A 23,196-nucleotide genomic window follows, 5' to 3' on the forward strand; every position below is an offset into this window, starting at 1 on the left:
AAACAACAAAAAGGAAAACGCTCATAGCTCGTATGTACAACACCTGTCATGTAAGGGATCAATATGCAAGGTCTGAACCAGTCTTTAGTTTATGAGCTTGCTTTCCTGAGGTCCCTAAACCAGGGCACAGGTAGCTCATGGGACTGGGTGGCAGGGAGAGGAGCTTTCACAAGGTGATTATTGAGTGTGGCAGCCAGACCTGCACACAGCCAGCTCAAGAGGCAGGTTCAGGTGTGTCTAAACCTCCAGCCTGTGGGGCCTCTCACACTGAAACCATGGCCACAGCAAGTATGGTTCTGCTCTAATCTCCTGCCATGAGATGAGCACAGAGGTGAAGCCTGGGTGACCTTCAGGGCCAGTGAGGGATCATGTAAGGTCCTGAATAAAGTATCAGGCTCAGACAGGGACAGGAAGAGACTGCTCTCTGATGATCCCAACCATCACCCCTGAGACCAGCTAGACCCAATCAGACTTCTTAGCTACATGAGCCGATAAAGTCCATCTTCTACTGCAGCCATTCTGAGCTGGGTTTTCTGTCACCGAAAACCAAAAAGGCCATAATAAAATCCAATGATGGCTTTTATGAAAGGGATCCTTTTCCTATACCTTGTACTTTTGGTGAGTGTCACTAAAGGTGTCTGTGTCCTCCGTGTGTCCTTAGCCAGGAATCTTCCAACTCTATTGCTGACTTAGGCTGGTTTCTGCCTCGATTTCCTCATCAGGGCTTCTAGGTCCATGTCTCCACACTGTTGAGTCTGAGGAACTAAGTGATGAACTCTCGGTCTAGTCCCCCTGTTTTACTGATGGATGAGAAAGCACACACATACACACACACACACACCTGGGGTCAGGCTTGACACCTGAGCTGTGGCAATGAGTTATTATATAAACGTATTCCTGAAGAACGGTGATTGTGAGGAACTCCAGTGCCTAATAATTCTCCAATAGCACCGGTTTGTGTTTATTATTTACTTTGCTAAGATGAATAATTTTATTCAGGGTCTTGCTCCATTTTGCTGAGCAGCTGAAGTGTTGGGAAAGTGCAGAGTCCAGAAAGGAACTGTATGACTACAGTAAGGTGTCACTGTGCCCACCCACACCCGTCTCCCTGCTGGCTTACACTGTGGATTCCAGACTTCGAGATCCCTCGGAATGAGGTTCCATGACTGATTCAGGTTGATGGATGGTTGCAAGGAGTGTGAATCTGGCATGGTATGAAGGCTGAACGCTTTTCTGAATCCCAGTAGAAAGTGAGACAAGAAGAGTCCTCAATTTTTCCATCTTTTAAGGAGGGGCTGACAATGAGACTGATTTATTCTAAACAAAGAAAGGCAGAGATAGCTTGTGTTTAAGTCTGCATCATATTCTCTTACTACATAACTCAATATACATGGTACAAGACACTGTCTTTGGAGACACTTTGGGCATCTCTAAACTCACCAGCTCCTCCTATACTGGATTGCTATGGGTCAGAATCGACTCGATGGCACTTAACAACAACAACGAGGCACGGAATAATGACTGTCAATGCCCCAATATCACACAACCTGAGTGATTTCATAAGCAAGTCTCTCTGTGACTGGTCAGCACTCTATGTGCATTGAGGCACACAACTCCTCAGCACATTCTGGTTATTGATATATACATGGGGGATTTTACAGCGAGGCTTACAGTTACCCTCATTCTGTAGGATTCTCACAATCATGGGCTACTTATCTATGTATTCTGAGTGGATTTCCAATATTGACTGTAACTATATGTTGTTGGAAGTGAAGACCTTGCCTAGGCTCTGCACAGAGTTGTTGCTTTTTGGCACACAACAATCTTCACTAATTAGTGACGTTAATATATATGCAAGCAGAGGAAGCCATGCTCTTTTGGCTTATCTCTTCCAAAACATTCTGTCATCATCAGCATCTCATAAGGTTGACATTAGTGTCCTTCCATTAGCGGACTGGTGTGTTTGGTCCTTGTAAACTCAATTAAAGGAGTCCCTGTGTTGGCAGTTGGAGCCCACACAGAGGTGCCTCAGAAGGCAGGGTTGGCAATCTCAACTTCATCACAGTCTTGAAAACCCTACAGAGCTGTTTTACTCTGACACGTAGCGCTGCCATGGATATGAGTTGATGTAGCAGTAACTAGCAACATAACAACAAAGCCAATTGCCTGGGGGCTATGATGGTTCAATCACAGATCTCTCACCTTCTATATGAGAGATCAGGGTTCAATTCCCAGTCAGGTCACCATATGCACAGCCATTACCCAGCTGTCTATGGAAGCTTGCATATTGCATAATGCTGAACAGTTCTCAGCAGAGCTTCCAGACAAAGATGAAGAAGAAAGATCTGGCACTTTGCTTCAGAAAATCACCCAATGAAAACTCTATGGATCTATGAAGTAGTTGTGAATGGGGTTTCCATAAACTGAAGGCTGACTCAATGGCAACGAATAATAACAACAAAAAATTAAAGGAGACTGAGGTTTCCCTTCACAATTTTATACATGAAAATGACCAATGATGTAACAAATAATCATATGCATGCAAATTAGAAAATAGTGAAAAGAATCATATTACAAAAAATACATCAACAGCCCAGGGTAATGTAATAGATGACCTTCCTATTGTATTTTGTATTATCCTAGTATGTTAGCCCTGACACTTGTCTGTATGTCTGTCATACTGTGGTGGATTGCTGTAAAGCTGGAAGCTGTGGCACCAGTACTTCAAATACCAGCAGGGGCACCCATGATGGACAGGTTTCAGTGGAATTTGCAGACTAAGACAGATTGTTGTTGTTAGGCAGCACTGAGTCAGTACCAACTCATAGCGACCCTATGCACAACAGAACGAAACACTGCCCAGTCCTTGGCCAACCTCACAATCATTGCTATGCCTAAGCCCATTGCTGCAATCTAATTCACTGGGGGTCTTCCTCTTTTACTCTGACCCTCCACCTTAGCAAACATGATATCCCTCACCAGCGACTGGTCCCTCCTGACAATATGTCCAAAGTATGAGAGATGAAGTCTGGCCATCCTGGCCTCCAAGGAGCACTCTGGCTGCACTTCTTCCAACACAGATCTATTTGTTCTTTTGGCAGTCCATGGTATTTTCAATATTCTCCTCCAGCACCATAACTCAAAAGCATCTTCTGTGGTCTTCCTTATTCACTGTCTAGCTTTTGCATGCATATGAGATTAGTGAAAATACCATGGCTTGGGTCAGGCACACCTTAGTCCTCAAACTGACATATTTGCTCTTCAACACTTTAAAAAGGTCTTGTGCACAGATTTGCCTTCTAAAATATGTTGATTTTTTCACTGCTGCTTCCATGAGTGTCAATGGTTAATCCAAGCAAAATGGAATCTTTGACAACTTCAATCTTTTCTCTATTTATATGGATATTGTTTATTGGTCCAGTAGTGAGGATTTTGGTTTTCTTTACAATGAGATGCAATCCATAACAAAGGCTGTGGTCTTTTATCTTCATCAGTAAGTATTTTAAGTCCTCTTTGCTTTTCAGCAAGCAAGGTTGTATCATCTGCATATCACAGGTTGTTAATGAGTCTTCCTCCAATCGTGATGCCACATTTTTCTTCATATAGTCCAGTTTCTCAAATTATTTGTTCTGCATATAGATTAAGTATAGTGAAAGAATACAACCCTGATGTTTATTAAGTTTAAACCATTCAGTGTTCCCTTGTTCTGTTTAAACAACTGCCTCTTGGTTTATGTATAGTTTTCTCATGAGCACAATTAAATGTTCTGGAATACTCATATTTTGTAGTGTTGCCCATAGTTTGTCATGATCCACACAATTGAAAGCTTTCAGGTAATTAATAAAGCACAGCTAAACATCTTTCTGGTATTCTCTGCTTTCAGCCAAGATCCTTGTGACATCAACAGTGATATCCCTCATTTCATGTCTTCTGAATCCACCTTGAACTTCTTGAAGTTCTATGTCAATGTATAGTTACATCTGTTTTTGCATTATCTTTAGTAAAACTTTACTTCCATGATCTATCGATGCTATTGCCCTATGATTTCCGCATTCCGTGGGGTCACCTCTCTTTGAAATGGACACAAATATGGATCTCTTTCAGGTAGTTGACTAAGGAGTTGTTTTTCAAATTTCTTGGCAGAGATGGGTGAGTGCCTCCAGTGCTGCATCAGTTTGTTGAAAGATTTCAATTTGTATCCCAACAATTCCTGGTGCCTTGTTCTTTGCCAATGCCTTCAATGCACCTTGGCCTTCTTCCTTCAGTGCCATTGGCTCTTGGTCATATGCTACCTCTTGAAATGGTTGAACATTGGTCATTTCTTTTTAGTACAGTGACTCTCTGTATTCCTTTCATCTTCTTTTGATGCATCATTCAGTATTTTGCGATAGAACCTTTCACTACCGAAAGTCTAGGCTTATTGAGCTAAAATACCTTGTATTTGCTATTTTGAAATCAGACAAATATATGGTCTATTGTGCCAAAAATGACAAATTGAAAATGAATTCACATTCATTGTTAAAAAGATTATTTCAAGGTCTGTCCTTAAGCACAGCACTGTCAATGGTAGGATAATATCCATGTATGAACAAGGAAGACAAGTTAAATATGACTATTATTCAAATTTATGAACCAACTACAAATTCCTAAGGTGAAGAAATTGAAGACTTTTACCAACTTCTTCTGTATTAAATTGATCAAATATACAAGCACATTCTGATTATTAATAAGTGTTTATAGTTGTTTCTTCTCATTTTGAGTCATAGCCAATCAGCAGATGAGCATCCTGGAAGCTTTCTCCATCCACATCATTAAGATCAACTCTACTTTGAGAGGCAGTTTTTCCCCAATTGTCTTTTGAGTTCCTCCCAACCTGAAAGGCTTATTTTCAGCACTCTATCAAACAATGTTCTGATGCTATTCATAAGATTTTTAGTGGCTAATCCTGGTAGGATAAGCAGTGGACTGCAAGGTCGGTCTTAACCGCAAGGTCAACGATTTGAACTCACCAGTTGCTCCTTAGAAACTATACAGGGTCACTGTGAATTGTAGGATGAGCACTGAACCCCAAGGTCAGTTTGAATTACAAGGTTAGCAGTTCAAACTCACCATCCACTCCTCAGAAAACCCTATACAAGGTCACTCTGAGTTGGAACCAACTCAACAGCACTTAACTATAATACCAACAATCCCTCAGCAGTGGATCTTTTCCTCCTTCCTAGTGTGTCTTAGTCTAGAAGCTCTGTTTAAACCTGCCTACCCTGGGTGACCCTGCTGGTATTTGAAATGTCAGTAGCACAGTTTCCAGTGTCACTGAAGCCATCACAGTAGGACAAAGTGACCGATGTGTGGTGCCTGGAAAAGATAAACAAAAACAAATTCATATCTCTATACACATAGTGAAGTAAGAACACTAATAACAACAAAGAAGAGACCATAAAAGCAATAGGAAAGAAAAGATGATGTACTAACTAATAAGAATATGATTAATCCTAAACCCCATCCAGAATCTTCTGAGGTGGGAAATTTCCACTTGAAAGGACAAGCAGACCTTGTGGCTAGAAGAACAGAATACATTTCTTGAAAGAAAGACCAGCAGGAAAAACACAAAACAATAACAGCAGTCTGATTAACTACTACAACAACAAGCAAGTTGTTCACCTAGGAGCCATCAAGGCAAGTGGTCAGGTCCCCTCATGGCAAACTCCCTTCCAAGACTAAGACTCAAGGGGGATACATGAGCAAGCATGTGGTCTGGCTGGTGACTGCACTGGTCACCAATAAGGGGAAGTGAGGGAAAGCAGCAATGAAGCTGCGAGCTAAGCCCTACCACATTCAATAGATTCCTGTGAACCTGGGTGGAGACCTGGTTGGCCAGCAGTATGGCAAGACCTAGGGACTCTTGGGCCCAGCGTCAGTGATATAGCCACAGAGGACTAGAGTGGAAAGTGAAGAGTCCAGCTGATAAGAAGAGAGCATATGCACAAGAACACCCACACTTGCAGATAATACCCACTTGACCAGGCTTCAATGACTGGATGATCAGAGCTCAACTAGAAGAAGAAAGAAGAGGAAAAAAGAGTAGTCTGCTACAATTTGATGAACTTGACCTATACTTATGGATGTAGTAGCTCAAAAGAGGGAACAAATCGTTACAGCGAGGATCATTCCCGCCCCCTTAGTACATAGGGTTGACAGAGATGGGCAACTTAGAGATTGGCTACCTCAAAGGGGGGAGCTACAAAGGCCAGAAGTAACTGGCTTACAAGCTTCCAAGAGGAAGCCTAATTCCAGAGGATGCGGGGGAAGGTAGAATCTCCACTGAGTGGGGCTGTCTGGATGGGGCTGATAAGACTCTTGTTGTACAATAGTGAATAATTGCTATCAGGACTGAATGTAAGGGTTGGAAATGTAGAGGTAGACATTTTGTAGCAAAAGGAGAGGAGTGGTTGATTTTGCAGTCCAGGAGCGGAGGGCCCTGGGACCATCAAGGAAGAAGAGTGGAATGTGGTACTCTACCCAGAGAAACAGTGACACCAGAGATGGAGGAAACACCAGAGGCAATGACGTGGAAAGATGGAGCAGCTGGGGACTCTGGACTCAGGGAGTGAGAGGGGCTATATGCTAATGGCCAGGGGACAGTTCTGTGGGATGTACCCTTTGGTTGTTTGATGATGCATGGAGGGGATTGTAATCATTGTAATGAAACAAAATATTATAGGATGAATATAAAGCTAATGTTCTCTCATTTAAACTATCACTCAATTCACAATAAAAACACACACACATATATAAAAAGAATATGATTGAAGAAGCCTTCTAAACAGTAATAATAAAAGCACAAACACAAGGGAGTAATACATGAAGTTTTGTCCGTATTTCTTAATATTTACCTAGGGATTCAGTGCTTTTATGGTTACATGTCTATTCTGTTTTTCTATTTTCTTCCTGAGTTAGTTGTACGAGAGTAAGTCAAAGTAAAGCCTCAAAATGATGTTGTTGCTGTTGTTATGTGCTGTCAAGTCAGTTCCACCTCGTAACGACACTGTATAGGCTTTCCAAGGAGCGGCTGCTCTTTATTAAACAAAAATATCAAAATGTGAAGCTACTATTTTTCAACATTTCCTCTATCTAGGTCTATACACGTCTCAAAGCCGTCTTTCCATCTCTCCAACCCTTCTCTGGAGTCCTGGTGTGGTGCTGTAAGATCAGCACTCAACCACAAGGTCAGTTTGAACCACAAGGTTGGCAGTTCAAAGTCACCAGTCACTCCTCAAAAACCCTATACAGGGTTGCTATGGGTCAGAATTGACTAAAAGGCATCTTATCAACAACAAATCCTTCCCTAAGGAGCCCTGGTTATTGTTAAGTGTCTTTGTGTTGATTCCAACTCCTAACGACCCATATGGGGTTTCCAAGGAATGGATAGTGAGTTTGAACTGCCAACTTTGAAGCTCAAACTGACCTTGCATTCCAGTGGATTATCCTGAAGCACCACTCCAGGACTTTTGGTAATATAGTGGATTATGAACTGGCCTCATAGTTGCAAATCTACCAGTCACTCTGCAGAAGAAAGATGTGGCTTTCTGCTCTGGGAAAGATTTACAGCCTCTGAAACCCTATATAGGTCCTCTATGAGTTTGAACCAACTCAATGACTCACAACCCAACCACCAACAATCCTTCCCTTGGAATCCTGGTGTGATGTTATAGGATAAGCTCTAGATTGCTAACAGCAAGGTTGATAGTTCAAACCCACCAGCCAGTCCTCAGAAACCTGAGGCAGGGTTGCTATGAGTTTGTAACCAACTCCATGGCATTTAACAACATCAACAACCCTTTCCTGAAGAATTCTGCTGTCTTTGATTTATACCATATCAGTTTGAGCACCCTTGAGGGACACAAATTATGTTCTTTATAAATGTTCTTTGAGTTCCGGGTACAAAAGAAGTCTGAAGGCACAAGATCTGGACTGCATAGTGGATGGAATAAGGTTTCTCAACAAAATTCTCATAGAGGAGCCCTTGCTACCTGTGAAGAATGATAAATTATATTGTTGTGATGGAAAACAATGCCTCAGTGAAACTTCCCAGACCTGTTATTCACCAATGTAATTTTCTGTTTTCTAATAAGTCATGTGATTGTCTTGTGTCCTTTGAGAAAATGTGTCTAGATTACCCCTTTGGGATTTCAAAGAGCAGTTGCTGTAACCTTCCAAGCTCAGCTCTCTTCCTTGTATTGAAATGGCCCAGAAGATCCTCTCAGAAGCAATTGTTTTGATTGAATCTTACTGTCTGAGTTGTATTCATAAACCTAAGACATGTTTTGATTCATTCCATAAAATCATCTTAATTATCTGGGAAATGCTTGGATGGAAAAATGAAAACTTTTAGCACCCACTGCACTGAAAGTGAGGCCAGGATATTCACTTGAAATTTCAAATGTCAAACCATGTGAGATCACAACTCCAGTCTTCTTCCACCTGTCTCTGGACTTCACTCACAGTTTATTCCTTTAAGTTGACAGTCTCTTGGTTCATCTTTGAGATCTCCTCAACTTTCCTTTAAATGCTAAAAACTATTATTATTTATATGAAGTAGCATTCCTGTAAACTTGTTGGAAATCTTCAATGATTTGGAAAGATATCCACTTGAGTTTTGTTAATAATTTGGTAATCACCCTGACCCCAAAATATTTTTTTCATGACACAAAAAAACTGTCTTTTTTCATTTTGAAGGCACCATAACAAGACTAAGACAAGTGTATTACTGAGAAAACTTGTCTGCAGCCATCTGCTAACCACAAAGACATATTCAGACATGTTTTGTTTGGGATAAACCTTTGCATGTATGGACTGGAATCCTGGTAGCAATACTTTAGACTACTTTGGTAGGAAACTACCTGTTTTACTTAAGTTTCCAAATTCATTGGCATAAATTGTTCATATTATTTTATAAGTCAGATCTTAGAGTGCTTTGCTTGAAACTTGATAAAACAATAAAATCAGAAACCATAATAATATAAATTATGAAGCCAAAATATGACAAAATATTAACACCAAGTAAAAGAGACACACCTAAAAAGGTGTCTTGGAAAGGGTGAAATAAACAAATATGTGAAAGTATCAGGAAAATGCAAAAAATTTAAACAAAGGTCATAATTAACATTAAATATGATTTGGAGGCAAAAGCATTAATATTAAGAACATTTTCTAATGACAGGGAATAAAATTACAGTGAAGGTATAAACTATAAATGCCAACATCCAGAATCATATAGCAAAATTCATAAAGAAGATAAATAGAAGGCAATTTAATAAGAAATGGAAACTCCATAGCAACAAGAAATGTCATTTCTTGTGTCACTGAGCAAAATGGTAGAGTCTGGTTGAAATGAAAAGGAAAGAGCTTTTATTGAGAGGCAAGACAATTTGCATATTGGGAATCACAGAGGATTCACAGCTAAGTGATCCAAGGAGAAGGGAGTTCAAAGAGTTTTTAAAGAAACCACAAGGAGCTTCAGAAAAATTCAGTGATGCATTAACATTAAGGTAATAGTTGCAATGTTGAGTTGGTAGGAGATTACACACATTTCCAAAGTTGTTTTTTGTTTTTGTTTTTAAGTTACAAAGTAATCATTAAACTGTGTACATCTGGCTTCAGAGCAATCATGAGACCCTCCTTGTATAACTGCAGGGAGGACATGCATAAATCTGAAGTTGATTTGGATCATCTGTTCTGAGAATTGTTTTGGACCTGGCTGGCTTCCTAAGCAACAACCAAAACCCTTAAGCAAGCAAATTGACATTGTTTTCTGAAGTTGTTTACCAATTTAATTTCTCAGGTTAAGTTACAGGAATGACAGATTACATTTTTCAGAAGTTACTTTTTATTCAAAATGGAGTTGTGGCCTCAGAACCTAGCATAACTATGGTCTTAGGGGGCAGCCCTAAATTTTAGGGGGTACTCGAAACCCTATACCTGGACTTCAAACCACAAGGTCAGCAGTTCAACCCACCAGCTGCTCCTCGGGGACCCTATACAAGGTCGCTATTAGTTGGACTCGACAGCACTTCACAACAACAAACAAACAAACAGCTTTCTGCTGCCATAAAGATTTACAGTCTTGGAAACCCTCTGCAGAAACCCTGTGGGACAGAACTGACTCGATGACACTTAACAACAACACCTCACTTGGCTAATGATCAATCAGGCAATCAAAAAATTAGTTAAGGATATAGAATATCTAAATACCACAATTCTAATAGTTGTATGGAGTCCTGGCATGGTACTGCAGGATAATGCACTGGACTACAAGATTGGTTTGAACTGCAAGGTCAGTGATTCAAACCCACCAGGTTCTCCTTGGGAACCCTATACAGAGTCGCTGTGAGTCAGACCCGACTTGATAACACTTAACAATAACACTAACATCAATTATATGGTATTAGATTTTATATGTTGTTGTCAAGTTCCATCGAATCAGTTCCAACTCATAGAGAGACCCTGTATAGGGCTTCAGTGGAGGTATACCTATCATGGTTCTAATATTATAGAGTCCTGATGTGCGCTGTAGGATAAGCACTGGACTATTCTAAACCCACCAGCCACTCCTTGGAAGTGACCTAGACAGGGTTACTCTGAGTCAGAATTGACTTAACAGAACTTTACAACGTCAACAATAATATTACAGGAGTCCTGGTGTGATGCTGTAGCATTGGACTGCTAACTGCCAGGTCAGTAATTCAAACCCACCAATAAATCCTTGGAAACCCTATGTATGGTCAGGATGAGTTGGAACCGACTCGACCGAATATAACAACAATATTATTGAATCCTAATGAAGTACTGTAAAATAATCATTGGACTGCTAACCACAGGGTTGATAACCACTCCTTGGAAACCTTATATAGGGTCACTGAGTCAGAACCAACTTCCCAGCACTTAACAACATCAACAACAATATTACAGAAGGGGTCCTGGTGTGGTGCTGTAGGATAAGAACTGGACTGCTAACTGTAAGGTCGGCAATTCAAACCCACCAACTGCTCCTCAAAAACCCTATACTTGATCACTATGAGTTGAAACTAACTTGATGGCACTTAACAACAACGTCAACAACATTACAGAATACACATCCATACGGAAAAAGGGGCTATTGTAAAACATTCATTATCTACTGGAAACTTAAATGAATCTGCTTCAATTGTCTTGTAATTTCAACAATCTATAATAGAGTATTGTATTTTCCAGTAATACTATCCTAGTTAAGGAAGACCAAACACAGCTAAAAAAAAAAAAAAAAAAACACTGAATAGGAAAAACAATAACTAAGATAGAATTATGAATGAACTATAATTCTTCCTCAAAAGTCTCTAAGGCTGCAAGGTAGTGAAAGCTATTCAAGACAAAACCCAGAAGGGAAGAACGTAGCATTCGTCCCAAGAGCATTTGCCAACCTGAAGAAGGAATGACCAAAGTAAGCTGTGCTTTTTGTGTCCTGGAAGAGTTAAAGTCCTGGGCCCATCTAAGACTGTGAATTGATAGAAAGCTCCCATCTTCAGTTTGAGACCTCAGGTGGCTATCCACTTAGGTAAAGGGGAACCCAAACTAAACCAAGCATCACAGGGACCGATGAAACAACTCAGGTGATCATTTTCTGAGGTTACCCTCTCCTGTGACTACAACTATAGTTCACTTATAATTCTAGCTCAGGTTGATCACATGAACCAACATCCATCAAATTTCTCAAGTCTTTCCCCATCAAAAACTAGGGAGAGTTCTAGCTTCAAGAGTCTGTGTGTGCTGACAAACAGAAATGTGAAGCTGTATGATTAAAGAACTCTACTTTTAAATTATTTAAATTCCTCAGATGAAATTATGCAGGAGAAAGTGTTAGGACTATAGAAAGACAGAGCAGGGGTGGGAAGGTCAAATTCAAATGGCAGAGACTGGCCTTGCTCTCTGCATTCCATATTGAAATTGGGGTGGATGACGGGAAGTAAGTTATCTGAAAAGGTCTGTTACTAAGCACTGGGCTTGGAGCATTCAGGATAGGAGCTCAGGAGTGCACAGTACCTTAGCCAAACAGGCTCAAGGAGAGGCGTGCATGCAGGTGCGTAACTTTAAATGTACAGGACTGTGAACCACAAGGTCGGCAGCTCAAACCAACCAGCTGCTCCTTGGAAACCCCATACAGGGTAGCTATAAATTTGAACCAATTTAACAACAATAACAGCACATTAAGGAGTAAGATACAAGATCTATTTTTTCTTTGAGCAATAGAATTGATGTTCACACAACAGGACAGTTTAGGCAGAAATCCAATTACAGAGCTAATTAACACCTTTGAGTTTTAAGCACCAAAATTTTCAGAAGGAGAGCACTGGAGGAAAGCTCAAATTACCCAGGGTGCTGACAGCTCACCTCCAAGGAGGGTCTGGTTGAGAGCCAGAGGCCCTGGGGCTCACAGGCAGTTTAGTTTAGTTATTGTTGGTTATATTGGAGCTCTGCATTCTCTAGCCTTTAGAGATGATTGTTTGCCAGTTAACACAGTTGTAGAAGGTGTTTTAATTCCCCAAGGAGTTTGGTAAATGGGTTTCTTTTGGCTCAATCCCACTTTAAAACATTGTTTATTCTGCCACTGAAAATTCCATTTGTCATAGGTCTTAAGGTGAAATTAAAATTCCATTCAGGGAATAATTACACAGAGATGGAATTGTAGCCCTTGTTAGAATGTTGTTATTTGCTTTCTGCTCGGCCTTTCTGGGCTTTTATTTTCAATGCTTCTTTGAAGGTCATTCGGAAGGAAAACAGACACAGTGAGATGGATCTAATCAAATAATCACACAACAAAATGCAAGCTGATGTGAAGTAAGGACTCCAGAGCCAGACTCCCAGAGTTCAACTCCTGGTTCTACTACCTATTAATTTCTGTGAGCTCAGGCAGTTTCCTTAATCATGCTGTGACTTTAGGAAAATGGATAGAATAGCAGTGCTTGTTTCATAGAGCTGTTGTGTGGATATAATGAGTTAATATGTGTGAATGACTTGAGTGAGGCATAAAGCCAGTTGTGGTTAAGTGTCATCTAGTCGGTTCCAACTCATACCGACCCTGTATGAAGTCTCCCAGGAGCAGTTGGTGAGTTAAACTGATGACCTTGTGGTTCAAACTGACCTCGCAGTCCAGACTACATAAAGCAATTAATTGTTACATAAATATTAGCTCTCTATGTTATATTTAATAGTAACCATAAGGAACACTCCAAAGGAGACACATGACCTGTGAGAGCGCACACGACCAATGAGCATCACTGAGAGCCAAGGTCAGGAAGACCCCCTGGAAAAGGATTATCTGAGCAGAGATTGGAAGTTTGCAAGGAGCCAGGTGGAAATGGAAAGACAGCACTCAAGGGAGAGCACACAGGAAACAGCACTTTTTAAAGTATGGAGTGATGAGGAGGAGGAGCTTGGACACGCTGAAGACAATAAAAAAAGCAGACGGGCACCACAGGATCTTAGAGAACAGAGCTTAGAGTGAGAGGCAGAGGCCTCATTCAAGGCCCAGGGCCAGGTCATGGTCAAGAAAGATAAGCCTTTTACCAAAACTTAAAGGGACCCTCAGTCGGAAATGTAAAGGTAGTCATTTTATAGCAAGGAGGGGAGTGATTAACTTTTCAGTCTAGGAGCGGAGGTCCCTAGGACCATCAAGGGAGAAGAGCAGAGAGCGGGACCCTACCCAGAGGAGCAGTGATGCCTGAAATGGAGCCAGAGATGATGATGTGGAGAGATGGAGCAGCTGGAGACTTTAGATCCAGAGAGGGAGAGCGACTGTGTGCTAAAGACCTGGGGGGTACAGGGGAAGGATTGCATGGAGGGGATTGTAACCATGGCAATGAGACGATATACAATAGAATGAATGTAAAACTAATGTTCTCCCATGTAAACTATCACATAATTCACAATAAAACATTTAAGAAAAAAAACATAACTTAACGGGACCCTCATAATATCCAAATCTTTATGGCACTATAGGATAAGCATTGGACGCTAATTTCAAGGTCAGCAGTTCAAACCTACCAGCTGCTCCTTGGAAACCCTGTACAAGGTTGGTATGAATCAAAATGGAGTCAGTAGAGCTTAACAACAGCAACGTCTGTTCAATTAGGAGTGCTGGTGGCACTGTGGGATAAGCACTGGACTGCTAACCACAAGGTTGACAGTTCAAACTCACTAGCCACTCCTTGGGAGAAAGATGAAGCTTTTTGCTCCTATAAAGATTTACAGCTTTGAAAAACCTATACACAGTCGCTATGAGTCAGAACTGACTCCATGGCACATAACAACAAGGTATGTTCAAAACTGATACTTGTAGCAAAAAGCCATGCTAACTGGCCAATGTATTAGGTGTAACCATATGAAACCGCCATTTGTGGTAGGCCATAACCATTTAGTGCAGTATCACTAATTCCTGATGATTGTCAAGGATGATGACAACCAATTGCTATTTACTCATGTATTTGAAGTAGATAGACCAAGCTTGTGAGGCAGAGTCACTCTGAGAAGAGCAGACCGATGCACATGTAAAGGTTCTAAGCAGTGTGGTGTTCAAGGGCAGATGAAGTATTCGTGGCACAAGTGGGTTGGCGTGATTCGTACAAGCAGTTGCTTGGGTGAAATTACTGTTGGTGGATTGTCACTCAGAAGCCTGGAGTGAGTCTGCCCAGTGACTGACTTCTAGAAGCAAAGCTGACTTACAACTAACTGAGGGCAGTTGTCTTGATTGAATAGGTTTTTCAACTTGCTCTTTTGGCCACGTGTTACCATGGCTACAGACTACCTTATCCTACATTTGTGAGGGTTGTTTTAGTCTCATGGCTCAACTTAAGGAAATATCTATATGGATGCAGCAGACTCATGAACCTAGAGAAGACGCTGATTACTCACCATAATTTTCTAGAATACATGTGCTGAGAAAGATAGCTCTGTGCACATTGCTCTCCATTCTGAAGGTCAGTGACCTTCCATTGTCAGTTCAAGTGCTTGCTTTATTAGATGGACCGGGTGCTCAAAATTGGTAAACATAACATCACCCCCACAAACTCAGAGAACCCCTCATCTGTTCCCTCCATGTTCTTCTTTTCCCTCTTTTTCTTTCTTCTGCAGTAATATCCAAATGGAGCACTCGTCTTATTCATGGGACCTGGCTCCTCACACACACAGCTCATTCTTTAAGCCACCCCTTTTCACTTGAAAGAATTTAATTACTTCTTTTACCCTTTTTTTGCCCCTTCTAGTACAAAGCGAGTGGACAATTCCAACACCAGACTGTCTGTTCAGATTGAAAAGGATCCAGGTATATATTTATTTTCTCCTTTTAGAATATTTATTTTGTTTTTTAAAGTATTTATACAGATGGAATTCATCAATCCAAAAGGGGAAACTGAGTGTTCTTCTGGTTTAATCATTTCTTTGTTTTAATGCATGTCTTCTTAAAGAGTATCGAATGACTCTTTTAGTTAAGAGGTATCCATAAGTCATGCTAACAGTTAATGTGCTCTGTTCAAGCTCACTAATGTGCTCAGTTTAGAACACCTCAGAAGAAAGGTCTGGTCATCTATGTCTGAAAAATCAGCCATTTAAAATCTTATGAAGTTCATCTTTGTCACATTTGGGGTGCCATGAGTCGAAATCAACTTAAGGACAACTGGTTGGTGGTTAATGAAGGCCTGGTGTGGCGCTGTGGGCTAATGCCCTGGACTGCAAGGTCAGTTTAAACCTCAAGGTCGGTGGTTCAAGGTCACCAGCCACTCCCTAGAAACCCTATACAGGGTCACTATGGGTCAGAAGCGACTCGATGGCACTTAATAACAACAAGCATCCAATACAGACTATAAACTTTGGGATTAGTCATTTAGCAGATGATCTTTTAGAAGAATATCAACATTGTCATCTTCTCAAAGGCAAACCGGTTCAGAATTTATAATACTCATACTAAACCTTTCAGAAACTTCACTCAACATTAAGCTATGAAAGGATTTACCTGCTAGAAAATTATGTTTGTCAGAGTTATTCAGAGAAATAAAATCAATAAGAAATGTAAATAAATAGATACTTAGATACATACATATATAGATATAAATAGGTACTTAGATACATATAGATAGATACTTAGATACATACATATATAGATTTTAAGCAATTTTCTCACATGTTTGTGTGTACCAATAAATCTCAAATCTGTAGGCCAGGCAATGGGCTGGAAACTCCTGAAGGATTTCCACAATGTAATTTAGACAGACTTTTTCTCCCTTGGGAAGCCTCAGTTTTTGCTCTTAAGGCCTTCAACTATTTGGATGAGGCCCACCCACATTATAAGGTTAATCTCCTTGAAATAAACTGATTGAAATGTTAATACCTTCATAGGCACATCTAGACTAGTGTTTGACTGGACAACTGGGCACCATAGCCTAGCCAAGTTGACACCTAAAGTTAACTATCCCAAATTTGTTTCCTTCTTTCTTTTCATTAGCTATCTCATTTTTTAACTCTTTCACCTCTTCTTTCCCTATGTAAAAATGCAAAATTCTACTGGTTCTCTATTTTTAACTTTCTCCCCTGTGCCAACAATTTTGTCTGGGAAGAATTGCATCATGGGCATTATCAATATTAGAATTGCAAGTATCTGATTCATTTGGAATCAAAATGTAAAAAATGGAAAGTACTTGGAAAGACAGGTCTACTTTCTATTAAATTTTGTATCAGTGCAGCTGTGAAGGATGGTGAATTTTTTTCTGATCTGCAGCTGTGGAAATACATGGCATCACGGGACCATTGATACTAGGCAGATGGAGAGTTCCACAAACTCACCTGGCCTTTGTTGTTGTTGTTAAGTGCCATCGAGTCGGTTCCGACCCATAGCGACCCTGTACAGGGTTTCCGAGGGTGTAAATCTTTACAGGAGTAGAAAGCCTCATCTTTCTCCCACGGAGCGGCTGGTAGTTTCGAACCACTGACCTTAAGATTCGCAGCCCGATTCGTAACCACTACGCTACCAGAGCTCCTTCTGGACTTAATTGTCTGGCTAAATTCATGGTCAGTGTGTTCTAAGAAAAGTACATGAGCCAAATCTCTACTCCTATGTTTTTTTGTGTGTTTTTGTGTCCTTCAAACATCCAGCAATTCGAACAATTAAGCAAAGGTTAATTCCCTTATTCAGGCCTTTTCAAACTCAAAGTAATCTCTAATTAGTGTCTCAGTTGCATGCTGATTCACAGAGAAAATGAATGGAACGGTCAGGTCGGTCAGACTTAACACGCATAGAAGATGAAGCAGGCTGATACTTCATTAGACTGCATTCCATGACTCAGCCCATAGGACAGTTTATTTCTTCCCATTAATCATAATTAAGTTACAATTGCACTAATTTCAAATAAACTTATAACTGTAAATGAGTGCTCAGTAGTGAGAGTCATAATTTGACAGTATTATATTTTAAAGTTCTTAGATCTCTCCCTACTTTAGGGCTCTTCACCTTTCTGTACCAATTCTTCATATTCAGGTTCCCAAGGGTGCAAAACTGTGGAGCTGCCATCAACGTTTCAACCTTTCTTCTTGCCTCCGTTCACATCTGTCTCAGCCTGGAAGGAAGCCTGAAGTTTTGCTTTAGGAGTGTTTGCTCTTAGTCAGAATTAACACTGGGAAGAAAAGATACTCCCCAAATAAAAGAAGTGGATGCAAACTTACCCCACAAACCATTCCCAACTCATCCCTACCCCTAACCCATCTCCATCCACAAGGAAAACAGACAAGGAGAATGTCCCAGATTCCTGAGCCTGCTCTTCCACAAGCTTGGACCCCTCATCTTGAGCTGTTGGATTCAGGGAGTGGAAGAAAGCCAGACCCAGCAGGGGATGAAAGGAAATGCCTTTTCCTGCCCAAATTCTATCTCCAAGCACACACCCCTGACCTCCCATTGTGAAGCAGACTGTTCCATGCTTTTACTACATCCTTGTCTTCTCCTTCTTTCAGAGTCTTCATTCACTCTGTACTCACAAAGAAGATGGAATGTGTGTGTGAGTGTGTGTGTGTGTGTGTGTGTGTGTGTGTGAGGGGAGGACTTGGCCCTTAAAAATCCGTGTCCCTTTGTTATACTCTGACCGGTGAGATCCTAGATTTATTTCAGGAGTCAGTCGTAGTTCATGGAAGAGTTAGATGCTGTTGGTTTGTTAAGTGTCATTGTCCAGTTGGTTCCTACACATAGTGACCTACGCATAGGGTTTCTGAGGAACAGCTGGTGTGATTGAACTGCCGACCTTGTTATTTGAAGTCCAGTGCTGATCCTACAGCATCACACCAGAAGTCCATATGAAGTGTTTAGTTTATTTCTTGGTAGTTTCGAGCATTCATGTTATTCTGAAATAATGAAACCAAACTATGATAAGTTCATTATTGCTAAAAGTGTTACTCAGATACTGCCAGAATCTGTGAGGAACACAGTCCCTTGACTAATTCCAGTAGCGTTAGTGAGGGTTGTGGTGGAGACACTAGAGGGCACAGGGAGACACTAGAGGGCACAGGGAGACACAAGCTCTGATTCTTCAGAGAAAAATGGTCAGAAAAGACTAAAAACAGACAAACAAAACCCATGATACTGATCTTGGTATTTTGCAATGAAAGTGGGCATTTCTCCAGGACGTCTGGAAAAGCCCACTGCTAATACTGGAGGTGTTGTAGAAGCAGCACTGGACTGCTACCCACAAGGTTGGCAATTCAAACCTGCCAGCTGCTCTGTGGGAGAAACATGAGGTTCTCTGTTCCACTAAAATTTTACAGCCTTAGAAAACCAATACAAGATCACTCACTATGAGTCAGAACCGAGTCCACGGCACATAACCACCCCTCCCCAAAATTATAGATAACATGATTATCTAAGTAAAATGCGACAGTGAATATACAGAAAAACTAGTAGAACTCATAAGTGAGCATATAGGGCCAAGGATACAACAATAACTATATTTCTATTAACCAGCACTTGGAATTTTTTTAGGATATATTATTTATAATATTACCATACAACATGAAAGGAATTTTCTTAAAGCTCTGTATGCAGAAAACTATAAAACACTGATAAAAGAAATCAAAGAAGACCAAAATAAATAGCTAAAAAGTGTTTAGGGATTGGGAGACTCATTATTACTAAGATATTAATTCTCTCCAAATTCATCTATATATTTAACACAAACCAAATCAAAATCACTGCAGGATTTTTTTTTCCTTTTGGAAGAAATTGACAAGCTGATTCAAATTTTTCTATGGCAGTTAGAGATACTAGAATAGTTACAATTTTTGTTTAAAATAGTTCTAGTGTTGGAGGACTCCTACTGTCAGATTTCAAATCTTAACATGCAGCTGCAATAAGCAAGAGAGTGTGGTATTGGTGATAGTATAGATAGATCCGTGGGATAGTCTAGAGGATTCAGAAATCGAATTCTATTTCTATTCATTCATACACATGGTCAACTTTGACAGAGATGCCAGAGCAATGGAGAAAGAACAATTGGGCACCCATATTGAAAATAATGGATATATTTGAATTATGATGTTGGCTAAGAATTTTGAATATACCCTGGACTGCCCAAAGAACAGATCTGTCTTGAAAGAAGTACAACCAGAAGGTTCCTTTCGAAGCACGTACTTTGAACAAGTTCGAAGGGAGCGCTACTTGAGAAGAGCATCATGCTTAGTAAAGTAGAAGGTTAGCCACAAATAGGGAGACCGTCAAGAAGATGGATTGACCCAGTGGCAGCAACCATAGCCTCAAACAGAACAACAGTTGTGAAGATGGCACCAGACTCGGCAGTGTTTCCTTATGTTACACACAGGGTTGCTATGAGTCGGAACTGATTCCATAGCACTTAACAACAATCTACGAAAACATCAACCCCTATTTCACAGTATATATAAAAGTAGCTCAGAATGAATTATAGACTTAAATAGAACACCTAAAGCTATAAAACTTCTAGAAGGCATAGAAGAAAATCTTTATGGTCTCAAGAGAGACAAAAATGTCTCACTTGCGGCACCAAAAGAAACACGATCCATAAATAAGAAAATGGATAAATTGGACTTTATCAAGATTAAAATCTCTGCCCTGGTGTCACAGTGGGTTAAGCATTAGCTGCTAACTGAAAGATTGGGGGATTAACCCAGCAGCCACTCTGCACAAGAAAGATGAGCCAGTTTGCTTCCGTAAAGATTTGTAGCCTCAGAAGTCTTATGGAGCTTTGCTACGCAGTTCTATAGGGTCACTGTGAGTTGGAATCAACTCAGTGACAGTGGGTATAGTTTTGGTTGGGTCCAGCAAGCTGGGTTACATGAAGAAGAACGTGGCATAAGGATTGGAGGAAGACTCATTAACAACCTATGATATGCCAATGATGCAATCTTGCTTATTGGAAATGAAAAGGAATTAAAATACTTATGAAGATCGAAGACCACAGACTTCAGTGTGGCTAGCACCTCAATGTAAAGAATACAAAAATTCTCACAACTGGACTAATAGTACCATGTAAAAAAGAGAAACAGCTAAAATAAAATTGTCAAGGACTTCATTTTGCTTGGATCTGCAATCAACACTCAAGGAAGCAGCGATCAAGAAATCAAAAAATGTATTGCGTTAGGCAAGTCTGTTGCACAAGACCTCTTTAAAGTCTTCAAGAGCAAAGATGTCAGTTTGAGGACTAAGGTGCATCTAACCTAAGCCATGGGTAATTTCAGTAACCTCATATGCATGTGAAAGTTGGACAAAGAGTAATGAAGACTATAGAAGTACTGATGTATTTGTGTATGGTGTTAGAGGAGGATATTGAAAGTACCATGGACTGCCAGAAGCACAAACAAATCTGTGTTGGAAAAAGTACAATCAGAATGCTACTTAGAAACCAGGATGGTGAGCCTTTGTCTCTCATATTTTGGACGTGTCATCAAGAAGGACCAGTCCCTGGGGAAGTTCATCATGCTTGATAAAGTAGAGGGTCAGTGAAATAGAGGATGACCCCAAGAAGATGGATTTGCACAGTGGCAGCAGCTATAGGCTCAAGCATAACAACAACTGTGCAGATAGCATAGGACCAGGCAGTGTTTCCTTCGGTTGTACATAGGATTGTTATGAGTGGGAACTGATTTGGGCTGCGAACAGCAAGGTCAGCAGTTCGAAACTACCAGTTGTTCTGTGGGAGAAAGATGAAGCTTTCTGCTCCCTTAAAGATATATAGCCTTGGAAACCTTGTACAGGGTTGCTATGAGTCAGACCGACTCCACAGCACATAAAAACAACAACAACAACAATCTAACAATGTATTGCATTAGGCAAAGCAGCTGCACAAGACCTTTTTAAAGTGTTGAAGAGCAAAGATGTCAGCTTGAGGAGTAAGGTGCACCTGACCCAAGCCATGGTGTTTTCAATGACCTCATACGCATGCGAAAGCTGGACAGTGGATAAGGAAGACTAGAAGAATTGATGCTTTTGAGTTATGATGTTGGAGGAGAATATTGAAAGTGCCATGGGCTGCCAAAAGAACCAATAGATCCATTTTGGAAGAAGTGCAGCCAGAGTGCTCCTTGGAGGCCAAGATGACCAACCTTCGTCTCTTATACTTCGGACATATTGTCAGGAGGGACCAGTCACTGGAGGATATTATGTTTGGTAAAGTGGAGGGTCAGAGAAAAAGAGGAAGACCCCCAATGAGATGGATTGGCCAAGTGGCAGCATCAATGAACTCAAGCGTGGCAACAGTAGTGAGGTTGGACCAGGGCTGGGCAGTTTTCGTTCTGCTGTGCATAAGGTTGCTATGAGTCGGTATCGACTCAATGACACCTAACAACAACAACAAACAACAAATCTTTATTGAGTAGGTTCAAACCACTGACCTTTTGGTTGGCAACTGAGCACTTGGACCACTATGCCACCAGGATTATTGTAAGAGAATATAAAACCAGAATCAAATCACTACCTTGGAGATGATTAAGACTCACCGTGATCCCATAGCCTAGAGTAAAATGACTTCATAAGGTTTCCGAGACTGTCAGTGTGTACGGGAGACTCATTCCTCTCCCATGGTAAGAGAGTAAAGGGTTAAAATAGAGGCTCTCATGAGCTCTGGTGTGACACTGCAGGCTAAGGTACTGGACTGCAAGGTTGGTTTGAACCACAAGGTCAGTGGTTCAAGTTCCCCTGCTGCTTTTCGGAAACCCTGCACAGGGTCACTATGAGTCAAAACAGACTCCAGAGCGTTTAACAACAGCATATAATCAACTAAAATAAGAGGAAAGCAAGTCTCATTCTACTTATGAATCTGAAAAGTCTGATGTTATCCTTGCTGTTGTTATAAAGCGCAGTTAAGTCACTTTGACTCATTGTGATCCTGTACAGAGTTTCCAAGGAGCAACTGGTGAGCTTGAGCCACTGACTTTGTGGTTCAAACCGACCTTGCAGTCCAGTGTTTTATCCTACAGCACCACCTAGTTCTGAAGATACTGGAAAATAAGTTTTCCCTGACCATCTTTCCTTTTCTGCTTTCAGGGAGTGATGACAACAACCTGAACTCCATCTTTTATGAGCACTTGACAAGAGCCCTCCAGGAATCCCTCTGTGGGGACTTAGTTCTTGGTCGTTGGGGTAACTACAGCTCTGGTGATTGCTTTATTTTGGCTTCCGATTACCTCAATGCCTTTGTTCACCTGATTGAAATCGGAAATGGCCTTGTCACCTTTCAGCTTCGAGGATTAGAATTCCGAGGTAAGAATCTCTTCCTTGTGAAAGTTGCTAGGACTCACTCGAGTTAATACCGTGTCAAGTTTTAATATGAAGTCTCCATAAAGAGGGAGAACGCCATGCCTACCCTGTTGAATGAGAATCAGGAGCTTCTGTTTAACCTTGTGCTCTGATGCAGGCAAGTAGAGTCATCAGAGGCAATTGTTAAGTGAATCATATAATCCAACGTAAAGCCTGTGGGTTAACAAATCAGAAACTTGGGTTCAATTTTGTAGGAACAATTTAGAAGCAGTAAGACCACGGAGCAAATATGGGATTCATTTGAAGTTTTTCATTGTCATTGCTAAGTGCCAGTGAGTAGGTTCTGACTCATTGCAACCCTGAATAAGGTTTCCAAGGAGCAGTTGGTGGATTTGAACCACCAA

At 40.8% G+C, this 23,196-nt stretch overlaps 1 protein-coding gene across 1 annotated transcript in view; it reads left to right on the forward strand.

Annotated features, from left to right (window-relative positions):
- The window catches only part of PCNXL2 (pecanex-like 2 (Drosophila)), a 491,139-nt gene that overhangs the window by 389,006 nt on the left and 78,937 nt on the right, over nucleotides 1-23,196 (forward strand). The window contains exons 24-25 of the mRNA XM_006870571.1: nucleotides 15,294-15,352; nucleotides 22,580-22,795. Coding sequence (XP_006870633.1) covers nucleotides 15,294-15,352; nucleotides 22,580-22,795 — 275 coding nt within the window. The remainder of the gene's footprint in view (nucleotides 1-15,293; nucleotides 15,353-22,579; nucleotides 22,796-23,196) is intronic.

This window comes from Chrysochloris asiatica, unplaced genomic scaffold, assembly GCF_000296735.1.
Source record: "Chrysochloris asiatica unplaced genomic scaffold, ChrAsi1.0 scaffold00144, whole genome shotgun sequence".
Classification (NCBI taxonomy): domain Eukaryota; kingdom Metazoa; phylum Chordata; class Mammalia; order Afrosoricida; family Chrysochloridae; genus Chrysochloris; species Chrysochloris asiatica.